The 14,925-nt window shown below is 43.6% G+C and overlaps 3 protein-coding genes across 7 annotated transcripts in view; 2 read left to right on the top strand and 1 right to left on the bottom strand.

The window, feature by feature from the left end:
* Nucleotides 1-6,317, top strand: part of LOC147033329 (nucleophosmin-like) — a 29,965-nt gene extending 23,648 nt beyond the window's left edge. For both annotated transcript variants that reach the window (XM_085871558.1, XM_085871557.1), the window contains exon 7: nucleotides 6,140-6,317. In XM_085871558.1, the coding sequence (XP_085727684.1) occupies nucleotides 6,140-6,148 (9 nt within the window). In that variant the 3' untranslated portion in view covers nucleotides 6,149-6,317. The remainder of the gene's footprint in view (nucleotides 1-6,139) is intronic.
* The window catches only part of LOC147033327 (tripartite motif-containing protein 14-like), an 87,320-nt gene continuing 73,206 nt past the window's right edge, over nucleotides 812-14,925 (bottom strand). Inside the window, exon 14 of one of the 3 annotated variants that reach the window (XR_015055533.1) lies at nucleotides 812-1,819. The gene's annotated coding sequence lies outside the window, so the exon portion shown is untranslated. Of the gene's footprint in view, nucleotides 1,820-6,310; nucleotides 7,143-14,925 lie in introns of those variants that run through there. The other 2 variants (XR_015055535.1, XR_015055534.1) reach the window with 2 other exon arrangements.
* Nucleotides 9,122-14,925, top strand: part of LOC147033328 (uncharacterized) — a 37,395-nt gene continuing 31,591 nt past the window's right edge. For both annotated transcript variants that reach the window (XM_085871560.1, XM_085871559.1), the window contains exon 1: nucleotides 9,122-9,219. In XM_085871560.1, coding sequence (XP_085727686.1) covers nucleotides 9,169-9,219 — 51 coding nt within the window. In that variant the 5' untranslated portion in view covers nucleotides 9,122-9,168. The remainder of the gene's footprint in view (nucleotides 9,220-14,925) is intronic.

The raw sequence follows: 14,925 nt of genomic DNA, 5'->3' as shown, positions 1-14,925 counted from the left end.
CAATACCCGTGTATTCGAAAGTCTGAAAGAGGAATTCATCATGCGTATTGTACAGTATGCAGCGTTGATATTTCAGTTGAGCACGGAGGTCGCGATGATATTCGGAAGCACGTTGGAAGCAAACGGCACACAGACATTGCAAAGGAGAGATCTTCGAGCACGAGTACCGGTACACTTCTGAATTATTTCACCAAACAAGGGACAAGCGAGGAAGAGGATGTTACCCGAGTGGAACTTCTCTTTAGTGGATTTATTGTGGAACATAACTTGCCCATATCAGTCTCAGATCATGCTGGACCTCTATTTCAAAAGATGTTTCCAGATTCAAAAGTTGCTTCAAAGTATGGATGTGCAAGAACAAAAACTTGCAAGATGTGCAAGATGTGCAAGAACAAAAAAAAAAACAAAAAAAAAAACAAAAAAAAAACAAGAACAAAAAGCAAGAAAAAAAAAAGAAAAAAGAAAGAAAAAAATAAAAGAACAAGAACAAAGAAGAAAAAAAGAACACTGGTCAACAATTTTTTACTTTCTGAATGTTGTCTAGATTTCTACAAGTGAATTAGGGTATTCTGGCACTGCTGAATCAGGAAATGGCATCCGTTTCTCTCCATCAGGTCAGGTTTTTGTGCTAAGTTGATTTGAAAAAATCAGATCTTGTGACAAAATCAATTACATTTTTGTGGCATTATCAACTGATTTTTGTCAACACATATCATCCTAAACATGTTTTTAAGAAAAAAATGTTTTGCCAACAACATTTATTGATTACATGATAGAAACATCGATTACTGTCATCTGAATGGTGGGCATTGATAAAGGTAAGTACAAGTAAATTGCATGTTGCGTCACCACTGTTCAAACTTCAGGGCTTGAACTTCCGTTTCTTCGAACTCCTGGAATGTTCAGCGGCAGGGAGGTCTCTCTTCAGATTCCAACAGTAGTCAGCCATCATGACTGCGTCCCAGCGACCCTGATACCTGGTCTCCATCTCCTTCATGTCCTGATGGAATCTCTCCCCCTGCTCGTCACTCATTGAACCCAGGTTCTCAGGAAACCGGTTCATATGTGAAAATAGGTAGTGCATCTTGATGCTCATGTTGCAGCCCAGGTTTCTGAAAGCAGTCAGCATGTTGTTGACAAGTTCTGCGTAGTTTCTGGCCTTATTGTTGCCAAGAAAGTTCTTCACTACCAAAACAAATGTCTTCCACGCTTCCAGTTCCACTTCGTTCATTGAGTTTTTGAACTCTGGATCTCTGATGAGCTGACGGATCTGAGAACCATCAAAGATGCCAACTTTCAACTTCTCCATGGTCAATCCTGGAAAAGCCTGGCACAAGTAAGTGAAGCAGTCACCATCTTTGTCCAGAGCCTTGGTGAACTGCTTGATTAAGCCGAGCTTGATGTGCAGCGGTGGGAAGAGTATTCTGTCTCTGTCCACCAGAGGGTCGTTGATGACGTTCCTTTCTTTGCATGGCACCAATTCCTCCCGCACAGGCCAGTCCTTCTTCGTGTAATGCTGAGCACGGTCCCTACTATCCCACATGCACAGAAAACATGGGTACTTGGTGAAGCCAGACTGTTGTCCCAACAAAAAGTTCACCATCTTCAGGTCAACACAAATAAACCACTTATGCTGATCATAATCAATTTTCTCCAGCACGTACTTCACCGCTTCATACTTCTCCTTCAGTGTAGTCGAGTGAGCGATGGGTACAGAGGCAAACTGGTTGCCGTTGTGTAGCAGAACACATTTCAGTGATCGCTTGCTGCTGTCAATGAACAGTCTCCAATCTTTGGGTTCGTACTGTGGCACTCCAAGCTTGAGCAGAAGCGCATGTCATAAATTGGCGCATGTAGGTATTGTACATTCTTCAGAGTTCGTTATTTCAAGAAATACAACTTTTTTGTATCACATTATTACAAAATCTGCCCCATTAACTTTAGTTTTGATCCACGAACTTTATGCTTTGCCTCACCAATTTTTGGAAGATTTTGAGGTTTTATGACTTCAAACTGATCCCTTTTCGACATAATCACCTAGAACTATCGTACCTGAATACTTCTTGTCATTAAAATAATTATTTCCAATTAAAACAATTATTTGACATGATATTTTACCCCCACCAACTTCTTCTAAAATGCTCCACACATGCGTACATGTGAACAAAAATGTAAAAAACGACATGTGGCCATATCTCAAAAACTTGACCTGATTGAACAAAACTAATGTGAGTTTTGGATTCAGCGCATCAGATTCGTCCTAAATCAGCTTAAAAATGCAGACAACAAATTTGTTGTTGACCAGTGTAATTGGTGAGTTGTCAAATGTTACTGCTTCATCTATTGCCGATATTGCTAGACTAGCTCCATTTAGCCTAGCTACAGACGGTAGCAATGACAGTGGTGAGGCCCAGCTATATCCTGTCCTGATTTCGTACTATGACAACAGTGCTGGGATTGTGAAGCAAGGTTTGCTAAGTTTGCCTGCGTGCAAACAAGATTCCACTGGAGAAAACATTTTCAAACTGCTTGATCATGAGTTCAGTGACAGGAAAATTCCGTGGGGAAATTGTGTTTCCTTTTGTGCTGATAATGCCTCTGTCATGGTGGGCAAGCACAAAGGAGTCGCTGCTTATATCCACAAACAAAATCCAGAGTGCTACATCATGGGATGCCCTTGCCATATGATGCACAATACGGCCAAGAAGGCGGCTCAGGCCTTACCCATTGAATTAGATGACTTTCTCATCGATATTTACTACTACTTGGACAAAAGTAGTAAACGCGTCAAAGGAGTGAAAGCACTGCAAGAACTCTGTGATGCCCCGACACACAAGATTCTGAAGCATGTCGCAACAAGGTGGCTGTCCCTTGGTCAGTGCCTAGACAGGCTGATTGAACAGTGGGAGCCACTTCGCCTCTTCTTCAAAGAAGAAGTACGAAGAAAAATGCAACCAACTGTAGCCAAGACTCTAACAACGAGCAAGAAGGACGGCACTGTATCTACTGCCAGTACTGGCACTGCAGGATCAAGCACTAGTGGAGCAGCATTCACCACTACCACTGCAGTATCTGCTGCGAAGAAGACAGCAGGGACAGCACCAAAACCAATGCTGAGAGCAGGTAGCATCACCGGCCCTTCATCACGTTCATCTACAAAGCAGATCCCTTCAGAGTCGAGAAAGACTGTGATAGTCCCATCTACAGGCAAAGAAGGACCCAAGTTAAGTTCTGCTTTTGCCAAATCACTTGATAGAAGCTCAGCAAAACCTTCGAATCAGAGGTCTTCTTCCTTGGCTGCACCTACCTCAAGCTCTCTCCTCAAACGTAAAATTGGATCTGGTACTACGAGTCTGACCTCTTCTGCTGGCAGTAAACGCAAGTGTGATCGCCCTGCGGCTAAGTGTACTACGAGTTCTACAACTAAAAGCGCATCTTCCTCAAACACTGTGCAGGAATCTAGAGAAAAACGTGTCAACAGGATGTTCTTGTCTCCACAAACAAAACTCTATTGTTTCTTCCTTCGATATGCTAACAAGCTTTTTGAGAAGGGGAATCTTCTGCTCCAAAGAGACGAACCCTGTATTCATCTCCTGCATGGAGAATTGAATGGTCTTCTGAAAGATATCTTCGTACGGTTTTTGAAACCATCGGTGTCATCGGTTGCTCTGGTAAATGTACCCTTCTCTGACAGAAATCATCAGAAGAATGATGAGGACCTCATGATTGGGAACGATGCCAAACTGTATATAAGGGAACAAAGGAGTCTCAAGAAATCCACCTTCACTCTGAGTGAGTCAGACATCCAAGGTTTCTTCAGTGCAGTTCGCTCATATTATGTGAAAGCCTGCAATTACATCTTCAAAACCTGGCCGCTAGATGATGAATTAGCCAAGCATGCTCAGGTGCTGGATGTTAAGCTACACCAAGAAGTGGGGTTTGACTGTGTGGAGTTTTTCATCAAGAAATTCCCCTGTCTGTTCAGTGGCGGTGATAGTGACATAGACAGTCTTGAGAGTGAATTCGCTCACTACCAGGCAGACGCCTCCATAGCTACAATTGCTACTGAGACAGTGAGAGTGGATGAGCAGTGGCATCGGATTTCACAGCTCACAGATCCCTGCACTGGTGCCAAGAAGTATCCTAATTTGAGCAAAGTGATGAAGGGAATCTTGGTCATTCCTCATTCGAACGCATCATGTGAGCGGGCACTCAGTCTTGTATGGAAGAATCATACTGAATTTCGTCCCAATTTGAGTGTCAAAACCCTGGAAGCTCTCTTAATTGAAAAACTAGCTCATAACACCCCTTGCTACCAGAGAGAATACAGCAAAGACATAATCAGAAGGGCTAAAAGAGCCACACAGCTATCACTCAGCAAAGCTGCCATGGAAAAAGCAAGCAGCAGTAGTACCAGCCAGTAAGGTAAGAAAAATATTGCTTCTTTTGTGCTTTTTGTTAATCTTTGATTGTCCCCTAACTTACTAATATTAACATACATGTAGCATTAAAAAGTGCACAATTTTCCCCTTTTTTTGTTCAAAAAGTGGGAATTCTTAACATGTTAAATGCTCCAAAATAGGGCTCAGAGGGCACTAGAGAGCGTCTATAACCCCAGAGCTTCCAGGGCCCTAAGGCGGGCCCTGGCCCCCGCCGCAAGGGTCGAGCGCTCCGCGCTCGAGATGTGCGCTTCGCGCACATTATTTGGTGTCGGTTGAAAATCCTCCCTAATTCTGATTTCCAAAAGTTGGCATCTCTGAAATAGGGTTTTCGGTTGTATTCGGAGGGGGATCCTTTTCAATCAAAAGAGGTGTTGTTAACATTGTGCAGGAATTTAGTGAAGCCACATCCAGAATATTGTGCGCAGTTTTGGTCACCACAATTCAGGAAAGACATAGATGCCATAGAGGTTTAGCGCAGGGCTACTCAATTGATTCTCGGCCGAGCGAGACTTAACTATGAGTCGTGGCTGAAGGAGACAGGGCTTTATACACGAGAAAGGAGGTAGTTACGAGGAGATATGATTGAGATGTTAAAGATAATGAAAGGTATCGACAAAATAAGTACAGATGAATTTTTCAACAGAGTAGACAGTGATAGGATCAGGAGTCATAGTCTGAGAGTAAAGAAGATGAGAGTGAAGAAGGCAGTGAGGCAGTGGTCTTTTACTCATTCGTTAATGCATGGAATGGTCTCCCTGGAAAGGTAGTGGCAGTTGAAACAGAAGATAAGTTTAAATTAGAATTAGATAGGTACCTGGAAGTTATGGAGATGGGGGTGGGGGGGGTATGGGGATGTTGATAGGATTTTTCGTTAGTTTGAGCATTGATGGGTGATTGTGTGCATGTGTACGGAGTGCTGTTGGTGGGGGTCTCGTCAAGGGGTGTTGTGTGGTGGTGGTTGTTGTTGTGTGTTTTTTAACCAAGCCCATTCCCCCTCCCCTTGGGGGAGAAAATACAAAAAACTACAAAAACACTTAATTTTTTTTTTAATATATTTTGCATTTTCTTCTTTTGATCTTGTGTTGATAAATTAGTGTGGTGTTGATGTGGTACAGGCATGATGAGCCGAATGGCCTCCACCTGTGTGATTTCCTTGTGGTTGGGTTTTACTTTTTCTTTGTTTGGTCATTAGGCAGTACCAGCATGATGTGCTGTATCATGGAGCATACTGTCCTGTGGAAGGGACGTGAATCCGGCTGTCTTCCCAGAGTAATTTGACATCCATTTCAGGTCTTTGTATTCAGACCAGATTATGGTCAAAACTCGGTGGTGCAATGGTTCAAGTGTTCGCTCTGAGTTGGGGAGGTCGGCGGTCCGAACCCTGGCTGAGTCAAACCAAAGACTTTTAAAATAGGACCACTGGACCTGTAGCTAATCTGTGCCCTGGCCTAATGTTGTAACCTAAATTTGGTAGCATTCTGACTGGTGGGTCTGGAAAAGAAGATTACATTGGTTTGGTTTACCAAAAGAAGATTACCATTACATTGGTTTGATGGGACTACTGGCCTCCCTTGTTGAAGTTCCTTGTAAGGGAACGCTTATTATAGATTTGTTGTTTCACATGCAATTTACACCCAGGATCAAAATCGACTTGAACTTTCAATGGTTGTTTGTTTTTGTTTTTTTTTCACTCGCAGGGCAAGTGAATTTCATCTTTCAGAATGGAGATGGAACTGAAAAAGTTGGAAGTTTATAATCATTGTGTGCTTTTCATAAGATGTAGAATTTAACTGTTTGAGACCCTTTGCCTGCATTAATGGTTCCCTCCATCATCGCTGTGTTCTTGCATTGTTCAATAAAGTGATTTGAAATGTTTCGCTGTGTGTACCTTCCATCAAATGGACGCTACGCCGGAGGACACATCTGCCAGCAATGAGCGTTGGTGGACGTAGAAGCATCCCACGGTGTATTTCATGAAGAGTAGGTGAGCTATCGCCGGTTCCCTGAACAAATTCCTGTGGTGGAGTGGCGACCAGTTCAGAATTGGTTCTAGTGAATAATTGTTTCTCGGCTTATCAAAAGTATGGTCCTCTATTATCAATTGGATATACTTGTATGTTAAAGATAAAAAAGCTGACCTTTCTTGGACTATCGTGAGCACTTCAACTTTTTTGAACAATCCTCCTGTCTGAGTTGTTGGTGGATGTTAGATCCCACGGTGTCCTTGGTGAAGAGTAGGCGAGCTATCTCTGGCACCCTGAACAAATTAGAAATTCCTGCTGTGACATACAGAGGGTGTTGCATCAGTGGCTCAGCCAGTGATGCTACTCTTCAGCCTTGTGGTGCATACGAACGAAGAAGCAGAAGGACTCTCCATCATACAATGTCCCAACTGATGTACAAATATAAATAACAACTGCTCGTTGCAAATTCACACACACATGATGGATCAGGATGTAATAAAACGAAAGGAACAGTAGAAAGAGAATGGGGGAAGGGGGACGCACCAACTTCAGGGTTGAAGGAGATTTGGAGAAATGAGGGCTAGGGGAGGACACTTGAGTCAAAAGATGGATGCAGCCGCAAACTCTCAATCGCAGAAGTGGAAGGACACTTTGGAGGAGGGTTAACGAGGGTAGAAAAATCATGGTTGTAGATGGGGGATGCCTTGAGATGGTGGCGAACAAAGGTCTTGAAGCCCTGGAGGGAAGAATGAGATTGAAGAGATTGAGTAAGTTGGTTCCACAGGTGGGAAATAAGAGGAAGGAATGATGGAGGTGAGTAGTGATTGATTTTGGGAGGTTCACCAGAAGGGGGTTACTGGCAGATTGTGTACCTTGCAGAAACCTGGGAGGGACAACACAGAAAGGAGACTAGAAGACATACTAACAACCTGGTCTGTGGTGTGAAAATGATAGACCCAGAGACTCCACTTCATCGTGGAAGATTCCAATGATTTTGAAGGCCTTGGTTTCCACGATGAAAAGCGGAGTGAAAGTGTGACGTTTGTCAGGATTGAATGACATATTCCAAGTGTTTGACCACCTAAAAGATTCTGAACTGATCAATTTCACATTATCATGATTGGATTCAAATGTACACAGTGCAAGGACTTCCTCCTTTTACAATTCTGGTTTGGTGAGTTGACTGTTGCATTACACACTCCCCAGGATAAAGTGTGGAATTAAAAACAAGGTTGTTTGAGGTTTTCAACAAGGATCATAGTTGTAACTTGTATTGTTATGCTGGTTCAACACAACTTTACTACTGTAGACTGAAATATGTTTACATTGCACTTTCAGTGAATTTTTGTTTTGTGTATATGAGGTCGAGACTCTTGGAAGAGCTAGAACAAAGGGAAAAGGGAGGGGGACACCCCCAACACCATGGTAGAGGGACAAGGAACAAAAAATAGAGGTTGGGGGGGGGTGGATGGGGTGGGAACACCATAACTTCGAGGAGGAGTGGGGACAGACTGGTGTAATGGTTAGTCTGGGAGGTTGGTGGTTCAAACCAGACTTCATTCAAACCAAAGACTAATTTTAAGGTATAATTTTGCACGAATCTGTCAATGTACATGCCTCCGCCCATGTTCAATCTCAATCTTCTGTTATGTTTGATCTTAATTAAAGGTCCTTTGAGGGAGAGCGAGATAGAAGATGTAAGGAGAGAGAGAGAGAGGGAGAGAACATCGGATGCTTCTAACTCGAGTTGTGGTCTGTAAAGTGATTTTTCAAAGGGCACTTCACCTTTGTCCTATTGAATCGTTTTATACCACAGTCTATAGTTAGGCCAAGTTTGGTCAAAATCCCTCAGCGGTTCACAAGTTATCACGTGAACAAAACCATCTCGCATGGATGGATGGACGAACAACCCAAAAACAGCGCCTTCGGCAGCGGCATAAAGAATCCTGAAGAAAAGATTTACTTAAATATTTCCTCAAGTTTCCCCTTCAAGACATCCTTTGAGTTTCCAAATTGCGCTCTTCATGGAAATTTGTCATGTAGAGGTTGACTCGTGAACGTGTTTTTGAGACCGCCTCAACCCACAACGTCTATGATGATACTACCCTGATCTAAAATACGTACTGAAGAATAACTAGAATGATACTAGAGATCTTTGATCCCCCAGGAGTCATTTCCACAACAATATGTTTCAATTATAGCTGGGTAGAGATTCAAACCCAGGCCACAAAGCTTAGAAGCGAGTGTGTGTACCTTTGAGACTGTCCTGTCAACCTCTTGTGAAACCCATTCATCTCGTCTCATATAAAATGAGGCCGGGTCCTTCCTTTTTCCTTGCTTTCCCGTTTCCTTTCCACCTGAGCGTCACAAGATTGGGGCAGAGGGAGAACACTTGCCTCTGAACTTATTTATAGCTTGGGTTGGAATCCTGACCCGACTTTAAACGATTGTATTAGTATTGCTCTGAGATTGCTCAGCTGCGCTGTCACCAGTGTGGACATAAAGAGGACCAACCCATGACAGATGGATACAAGGTGCCCAACTCAACAAGAGTGTCTGCAATGACATGCCCATGAAAGGCTGTATTTTAAATATTAAATATTTATACAATGACAAGAGTTCACACCACACAGGAGTGTCATTGATACATTAACTATGTCACCTCTTAAATATGTCGATTTGCATATGGTTTTGCTCCTCCTTTGATGATGGTATAAATACCACACATTTGTATATCACCAACCGAGATTTGAAGCAACAAGATGGCAGTCTCTGACAGCAAACTTGATTTCCAAGCTCCACAAGGCTACGAGGTATGATCTCGCTCAAGTCAACTATTTCTACTTCCATGATATTGTCTCTAAGTGTTTCCAGTTGAACCCCTGGGCTCACTGTGGGAGAATCCAGGTTCAAGAGGTTGGGTGTGTGGCAAGGAAGAATTGATTCGATTTTGGTGAAGATCTGGATCTGGATATGAGCATTGTAAAAAAATATATATATATATATTTACATCGTCGTTTCATATGCAGCTTGTGGCTGCTGGTTGCATCATTTTCTGGAAGCACAGCTGTGTCTCTGATGCATTGCCTCCTGTTACCAGTCAGCTGGAACTCACTTTGCCAGCCTCAGAAGGATGACAGTCTGAGTCAACCCAGCTGGTGTTATTTCAACAGTATGACGGGGACTCAAACTCAAGACCCTAAGATCTTAAGGCAGCCACCTTAACTGTTAAGCCACCACCACGCTTAATTTTCCAAGTGATTCTTCACCATTGAGAGATGGGGCCAAAACGATATATGACATTGTGTCTCAAAAAGTTGTGGACGGATTTGGACGAAAATTGGTGGATGAGTTGGATAGGCGACAAGAACAAGGCAATTAGATTTTGGTTCAGGTCCGAATCCAGATCCGGCCTATCAGTGGGATACAAAACGTAAACTGTTCAGCCTGGTGGAGGTACGTGCTCTACCGAGTGCCGTTCTAGTTTACTATTGAGATGTGGAAGGTATTTCTGGTTCCCAACTGATATCCGACCTATCAGTGGGGCCGCTTAGTTAATTCTTCTTTCTTTCCAGACTATTCTTTCCTTTCAGGTGCATGTGCTCATTCAACAATCCTTAACTTGTCCTTCCCAAATCAAGCTTCTCTGCTCACCTTTATTACTTTGTTCCAATTTTCTTCCATCTGTGGAATCATCTTCCTTAGTCGATCCAATCTCATTCTTCCCTCCATCCCTTCGATCATCTCAACTTCGATAGATGGTGGCTTGTAACTATCTCAACTTGTACAGATTTTGGGTACAAAAACAAGTTTATCCACAATTTCAAAAATTCTCAGTGACCTTTTCCCTCCACCACTGACGTATTGTATTTCGACTCTGTATTAGCCAACTAGGCTAATACAGTCTCATCTGCTTTGACGGATCCTTGTCTGCTTGTACACTTCTGCTTCATTGTGCTGTCTGTCTGGTCTTGCTCTTCCATGAACTTTGACCTCTGCATAAAAATGCTTCATAATCAGAAGAGTTTCAAATGGCATTTAATGGTGTGAACACAGAAGCCACACTTCTGACTTGATTGGAAGGACCTTTGATAAAGTAATCGATGATGGTTCGGCCACGGATACTGCTTGGGAGATATTCTTGCAGCTGTCTTTCGATTGAGGTCATAAAATGGTCTTCAAAGTGAATGACGCTCTAATCTGACAAGCCCCAAAGGGCAAAACCACATTCTTTGACTTACTTCCTTGTTTCTTTGTCAATTTGATTAAAATAGCTTCGAAATGACATTAAAAAAATTTAAAAAAAAAGGTTTTTCTCCCTATTGTCTTCTCCACAATTATTTCCCACCTCTCCTCAACAAATTACCCCATGTCGTGATCTCTCTTTTTCTTCACACAATTTCTGCTTTCATTCTCTTTGCCTGACAATTTTGGGGCCTACAAGAGAAATCTGGCCTGTCGAGAACGCCAGCTCATGGCCATGAGTTAATTCTTCCTTGTCTGTGTCCCGCCACCTCGTGCTCAACTGCTCCCACCTCGTGCCCCACACCTCCCATCACCATATGCCCAACTGAACACATCACCAGATCTTCATCTCCTTCTTGATCCACAACAGTGTGGTTCACGAATGTTCGAGGTCACTGTTGTAATACCATTTTCTCCATTCAGGTTATGACTATCTCTGGACATTGTTTAACAGAGGGCAACTTGAGTTCATTCTGTAAGGCTCGTCAGAAGTATGTGCCCATCCCGAGGCATGCCACAAAATATAGTTTTGCAAGTCTCAAATCTGAACTTTCCAATCAATCTCCTACCTCCAAGCCGAGTCTGAACTCTCCAATCGATCTCCTTCCTCCAAGTCAGAGTGGTGCCTTGTCCAAGTCTGGCTCTGTTGTATGTTTCCCCCTCCATCCCTTTAAACGGCATTACTGCAGACTCTGCCTGAGAGAAAGCAGAATGTCTAAACTCCATTTGCCTTCATAATCACGTGTACTGAACCCATCCCGATCTGTCATCGTCTTAACCTCTCGTACCGAGTGTTCACAGGACTTTGTATCCTCCTCACTTAAGAAGGTAAAGAAAGTTATGTCCAGCCTTGAACTTGCTTTGGCGACAAACGCCATGTTCTCAAACCCTGCTCTGCCATTCTTGCACACATGCGGAGAATGAAACTGTGACGTGAGGCTAAAGCTGGCCATTAGCCCACTGGTGAGGATTGGGATTTGGGATCATCAAAACATCCCAAAGGTGAAACAACCACCACTCTTATCCGAGTCTACAACCATGTGGCAGGTCTCCTTCAGGGCTCTGCTGACAATCTCAAAGTGAAGTTTCTGATCGTTATCTGTCCTGTTTTAACTGTATTTTCTCACCTACATGTTACTGTGTGTTCCTAGTTCGGTTTTGTTTCAAAAATCGTGCTATTTTGTGAGTTTTTGTCGACCTTGTCTTACCGGGTGCTTGAGGCCTACCCATCGTTCCCCTCGGTGTGCGATCGTGTTCATTTGTATTTTCTCCCCATTACCTTCAATTTCTATCTTCCCCACTTTCCCAACGTCCCCAATCCCTCCCAACCAAACACTCTATTTCTTGTCTCAAATCAAAAATAAAAAACTACCTTTCTCCTTCCACACTCATAAATCTCGATTCTTCTTCTTCTTCATCCTCTTCTTCCTCCTGCCAGCATGCCATCTTTATTCTACTGAGCTGACCCTCTCTTGCCATTACCTTCACGATTTATTCCGATCCACAACCTTCCATTCCCGAATCTTACCTGTTCTTCAAAAATACATCAAAAAATAATAATCTCCCTTGTATCGTTTCGATCTCTCCACCTCCTGTAATTATATCTCTATCTCTATCTCTATCTCTATCTCTATCTCTATCTCTATCTCTATCTCTATCTCTATCTCTATCTCTATCTCTATCTCTCTGGTACTTTTCATCGACCCAGCAACTTCACACTGCGTTTACCTTCCAAATTCAATACACACTTCCACGATTTTACTTCAACCTTCCCTTATCCGAATGTTACACAATCCTTATTTAAAATAAATAATTTCACTTTTGACTATACACCTCCGAGAGCCAAGTACTTCTCCCATAACCACGTGATCTGTTTACACCCCCTGCATTTACCGATCCAAATTCGCCATTCACCTCACGATTTGTTCTACAACACTTCCATGACCTAGAATAATCTGATGAAAACTCTCTCAAACAATAATAACAATAAAAACGATCTCTTATAATGTTTCATCTTCCTCTTTCACACGTGTGGTACTCTTTACTGTATCATAATGCACAACTCTGCTACTATTTAAACAGACTGCTCTCAATTTGACCTTTCCTTCATACCTTGCTTAAAAAATCCAACTGTTACAGCGTTTCTTCTCTCCATTCTCTGAATTTGCCTTTATTGCATCCATCAAGAAACGTGTTTAATCACATCTCTGACCTAAAACTTAAAAAAAACCCCAGTTTGCTATGAATGTTTGCTTTCCATCAACCATTCTTTTTTTTTTTCCAATTTCAGTGCCAACTCACTCCTCTCACCCCTCACTCTCAAAGCAACCATCCCACTCTTCTCCCTCCAAGCCTCCCTCTCACCTCTCTCAAAAACTCCCCCTTCACCTTTCTCCCACCATTCACCCTCCTCACTCATCCTTCTCAAAGTTGCCCCCCCCCACTCTCATCCACAAAGCTGCCTCCTTCCACTGCCATCTGACCTCCATCTCTTCACTCCACCTCCTCAAATCCTCAACTGCCTTCTTCCCCCTCTCTTGTCCCCCCTCTCCCTCAGCACCACAGAGCCTTTTCTCCTCCTCATCTGGCCGCCTCCCCGAGCTATTCTGCAATCCCCCACACCCTTTCAACAACCCTCCTTACCCCCCCCATCATCCCTTGTCCTACCCCCCCTCCCCTCCCACCACTGCATCCAAAGCCTCCTCCCCTCCCTCTTCATTAACAGTGTGGACCTCAAATATCCGAGGCCTTCGCTCAAAGCTTTCAGATCTTTCAATACAGGTTGCCACTGACAAACTAGACATAATCTGCCTCACATAAACTTTCCTCCCCCAAGACGTGTCTGACTCCCAAGTATCTCTCCCTGGTTACTCCCTCCTCCGGTATGACAGACCTGAGCCTCGTCCTGGTGGAGGTGTTGCTCTCTTCATCAATGACACTATTCCTCACTCTCCATGCACTGCCCTCACTCCCCTAACCCCCAGGTATACCTCTGGCTACGGCTTCCCCTCCACTCCCACCTCTTGTTTACATGTGTACTGTACCGTCCACCTAACAGTGATGACTCCATCTCCACCACTCTATCCGAAAACATGGACCAACTTCTATCCTCTCATCCAAACTCTCTCTTCCTCATATGTGGCGACTTCAATTATCATCATGCCAGTTGGCTAGGTGTGGGTACCTCTCTCACCTGCCATGGCACTTCAGCAAAAGCTTTCTGCGACTCATTGGGACTGACTCAATCGGTCAACTTCCCGACCCGGATCTCAACCAATGGTACTCCATCTCTTCTGGATCTGATTTTGACAAATTTCCCTGACAATATTTGCTCCTCTGCTCCTCCGACAATATCCTCCGCTCCAATCGGTTCTTCTGACCACCCTCCTTGTCAAAGTGGACATCTCTCTGGCTATTATCAGAGAACCACCTCACCGCCGTCGAGTGTGGCATTTCACTTAAGCCGACTGGCAGGGTCTCCAAGCAGCAATCAAACTTATAGACTGGTCTCCTATCGCTACTTTCTCCAACATCAACTCATCCTGGGAATTCTTTCAAATAAACTTGCTCTCCCTCATGCACAGATTTATCCCCTCTCGTCTTCAGTTGTCCTACCCTTCCTCCCGCCCTTGGTTCACTGAAGCTTGTGGCGAGGAAGTTGTGCTGAAAAAACTTGCCTTTGCCTCATGGAAAGCAAACCCAACTGAGGGTAATCTCAGTTCCTTCCATAAAGCTCGGAACAAGTGTGTATCTACCTTAAGGAGAGCCAGAAAACAACATCTTTCGAAGCTCAAGTCTGAACTTTCAAACCTCTCTCCCTCCTCAAAATCCTGGTGGCATCTAATCAAATCTGTTTCTGGTTTATGTTCCCCCTCCATCCCCTCCCTTACCTCAAATGGCCGCACTGCTGATACCGCACGTGAAAAGGCTGAATGCCAAAACTCGGTGTTTGCAGCTAAATCTTTTGTCCAAAACCCATTGCTTTCTCTACCCACCTTACCCAATCACACCCAACTGACCCTGGACTCTGTGTCCTTTTCTCCTGACAAGGTGGAGAGCTTGCTGTCAAACCTCGACTCAGATTCTGCAACCGATCCAGACGCCATCAGCCCACGTGTCCTAAAAACCTGCTCTTCTGCTCTTGCTCACCCTCTCTCTGTTCTATTCACCTTCTCATTTGCTCAAGATCATCTGCCATCTGCTTGGAAATCAGCAAACATTACTGCCCTGCATAAAAAAGGTGCAAAAACAGATCCCTGCAACTACAGACCAAT

Source organism: Eptatretus burgeri, chromosome 2 (genome assembly GCF_056783735.1).
Source record: "Eptatretus burgeri isolate ZD-2024b chromosome 2, Ebu_testis_v1, whole genome shotgun sequence".
Lineage (NCBI taxonomy): Eukaryota > Metazoa > Chordata > Myxini > Myxiniformes > Myxinidae > Eptatretus > Eptatretus burgeri.
The sequence above is the reverse complement of the archived record's forward strand: the minus strand, read 5'-3'. Positions and strand labels throughout refer to the sequence as shown.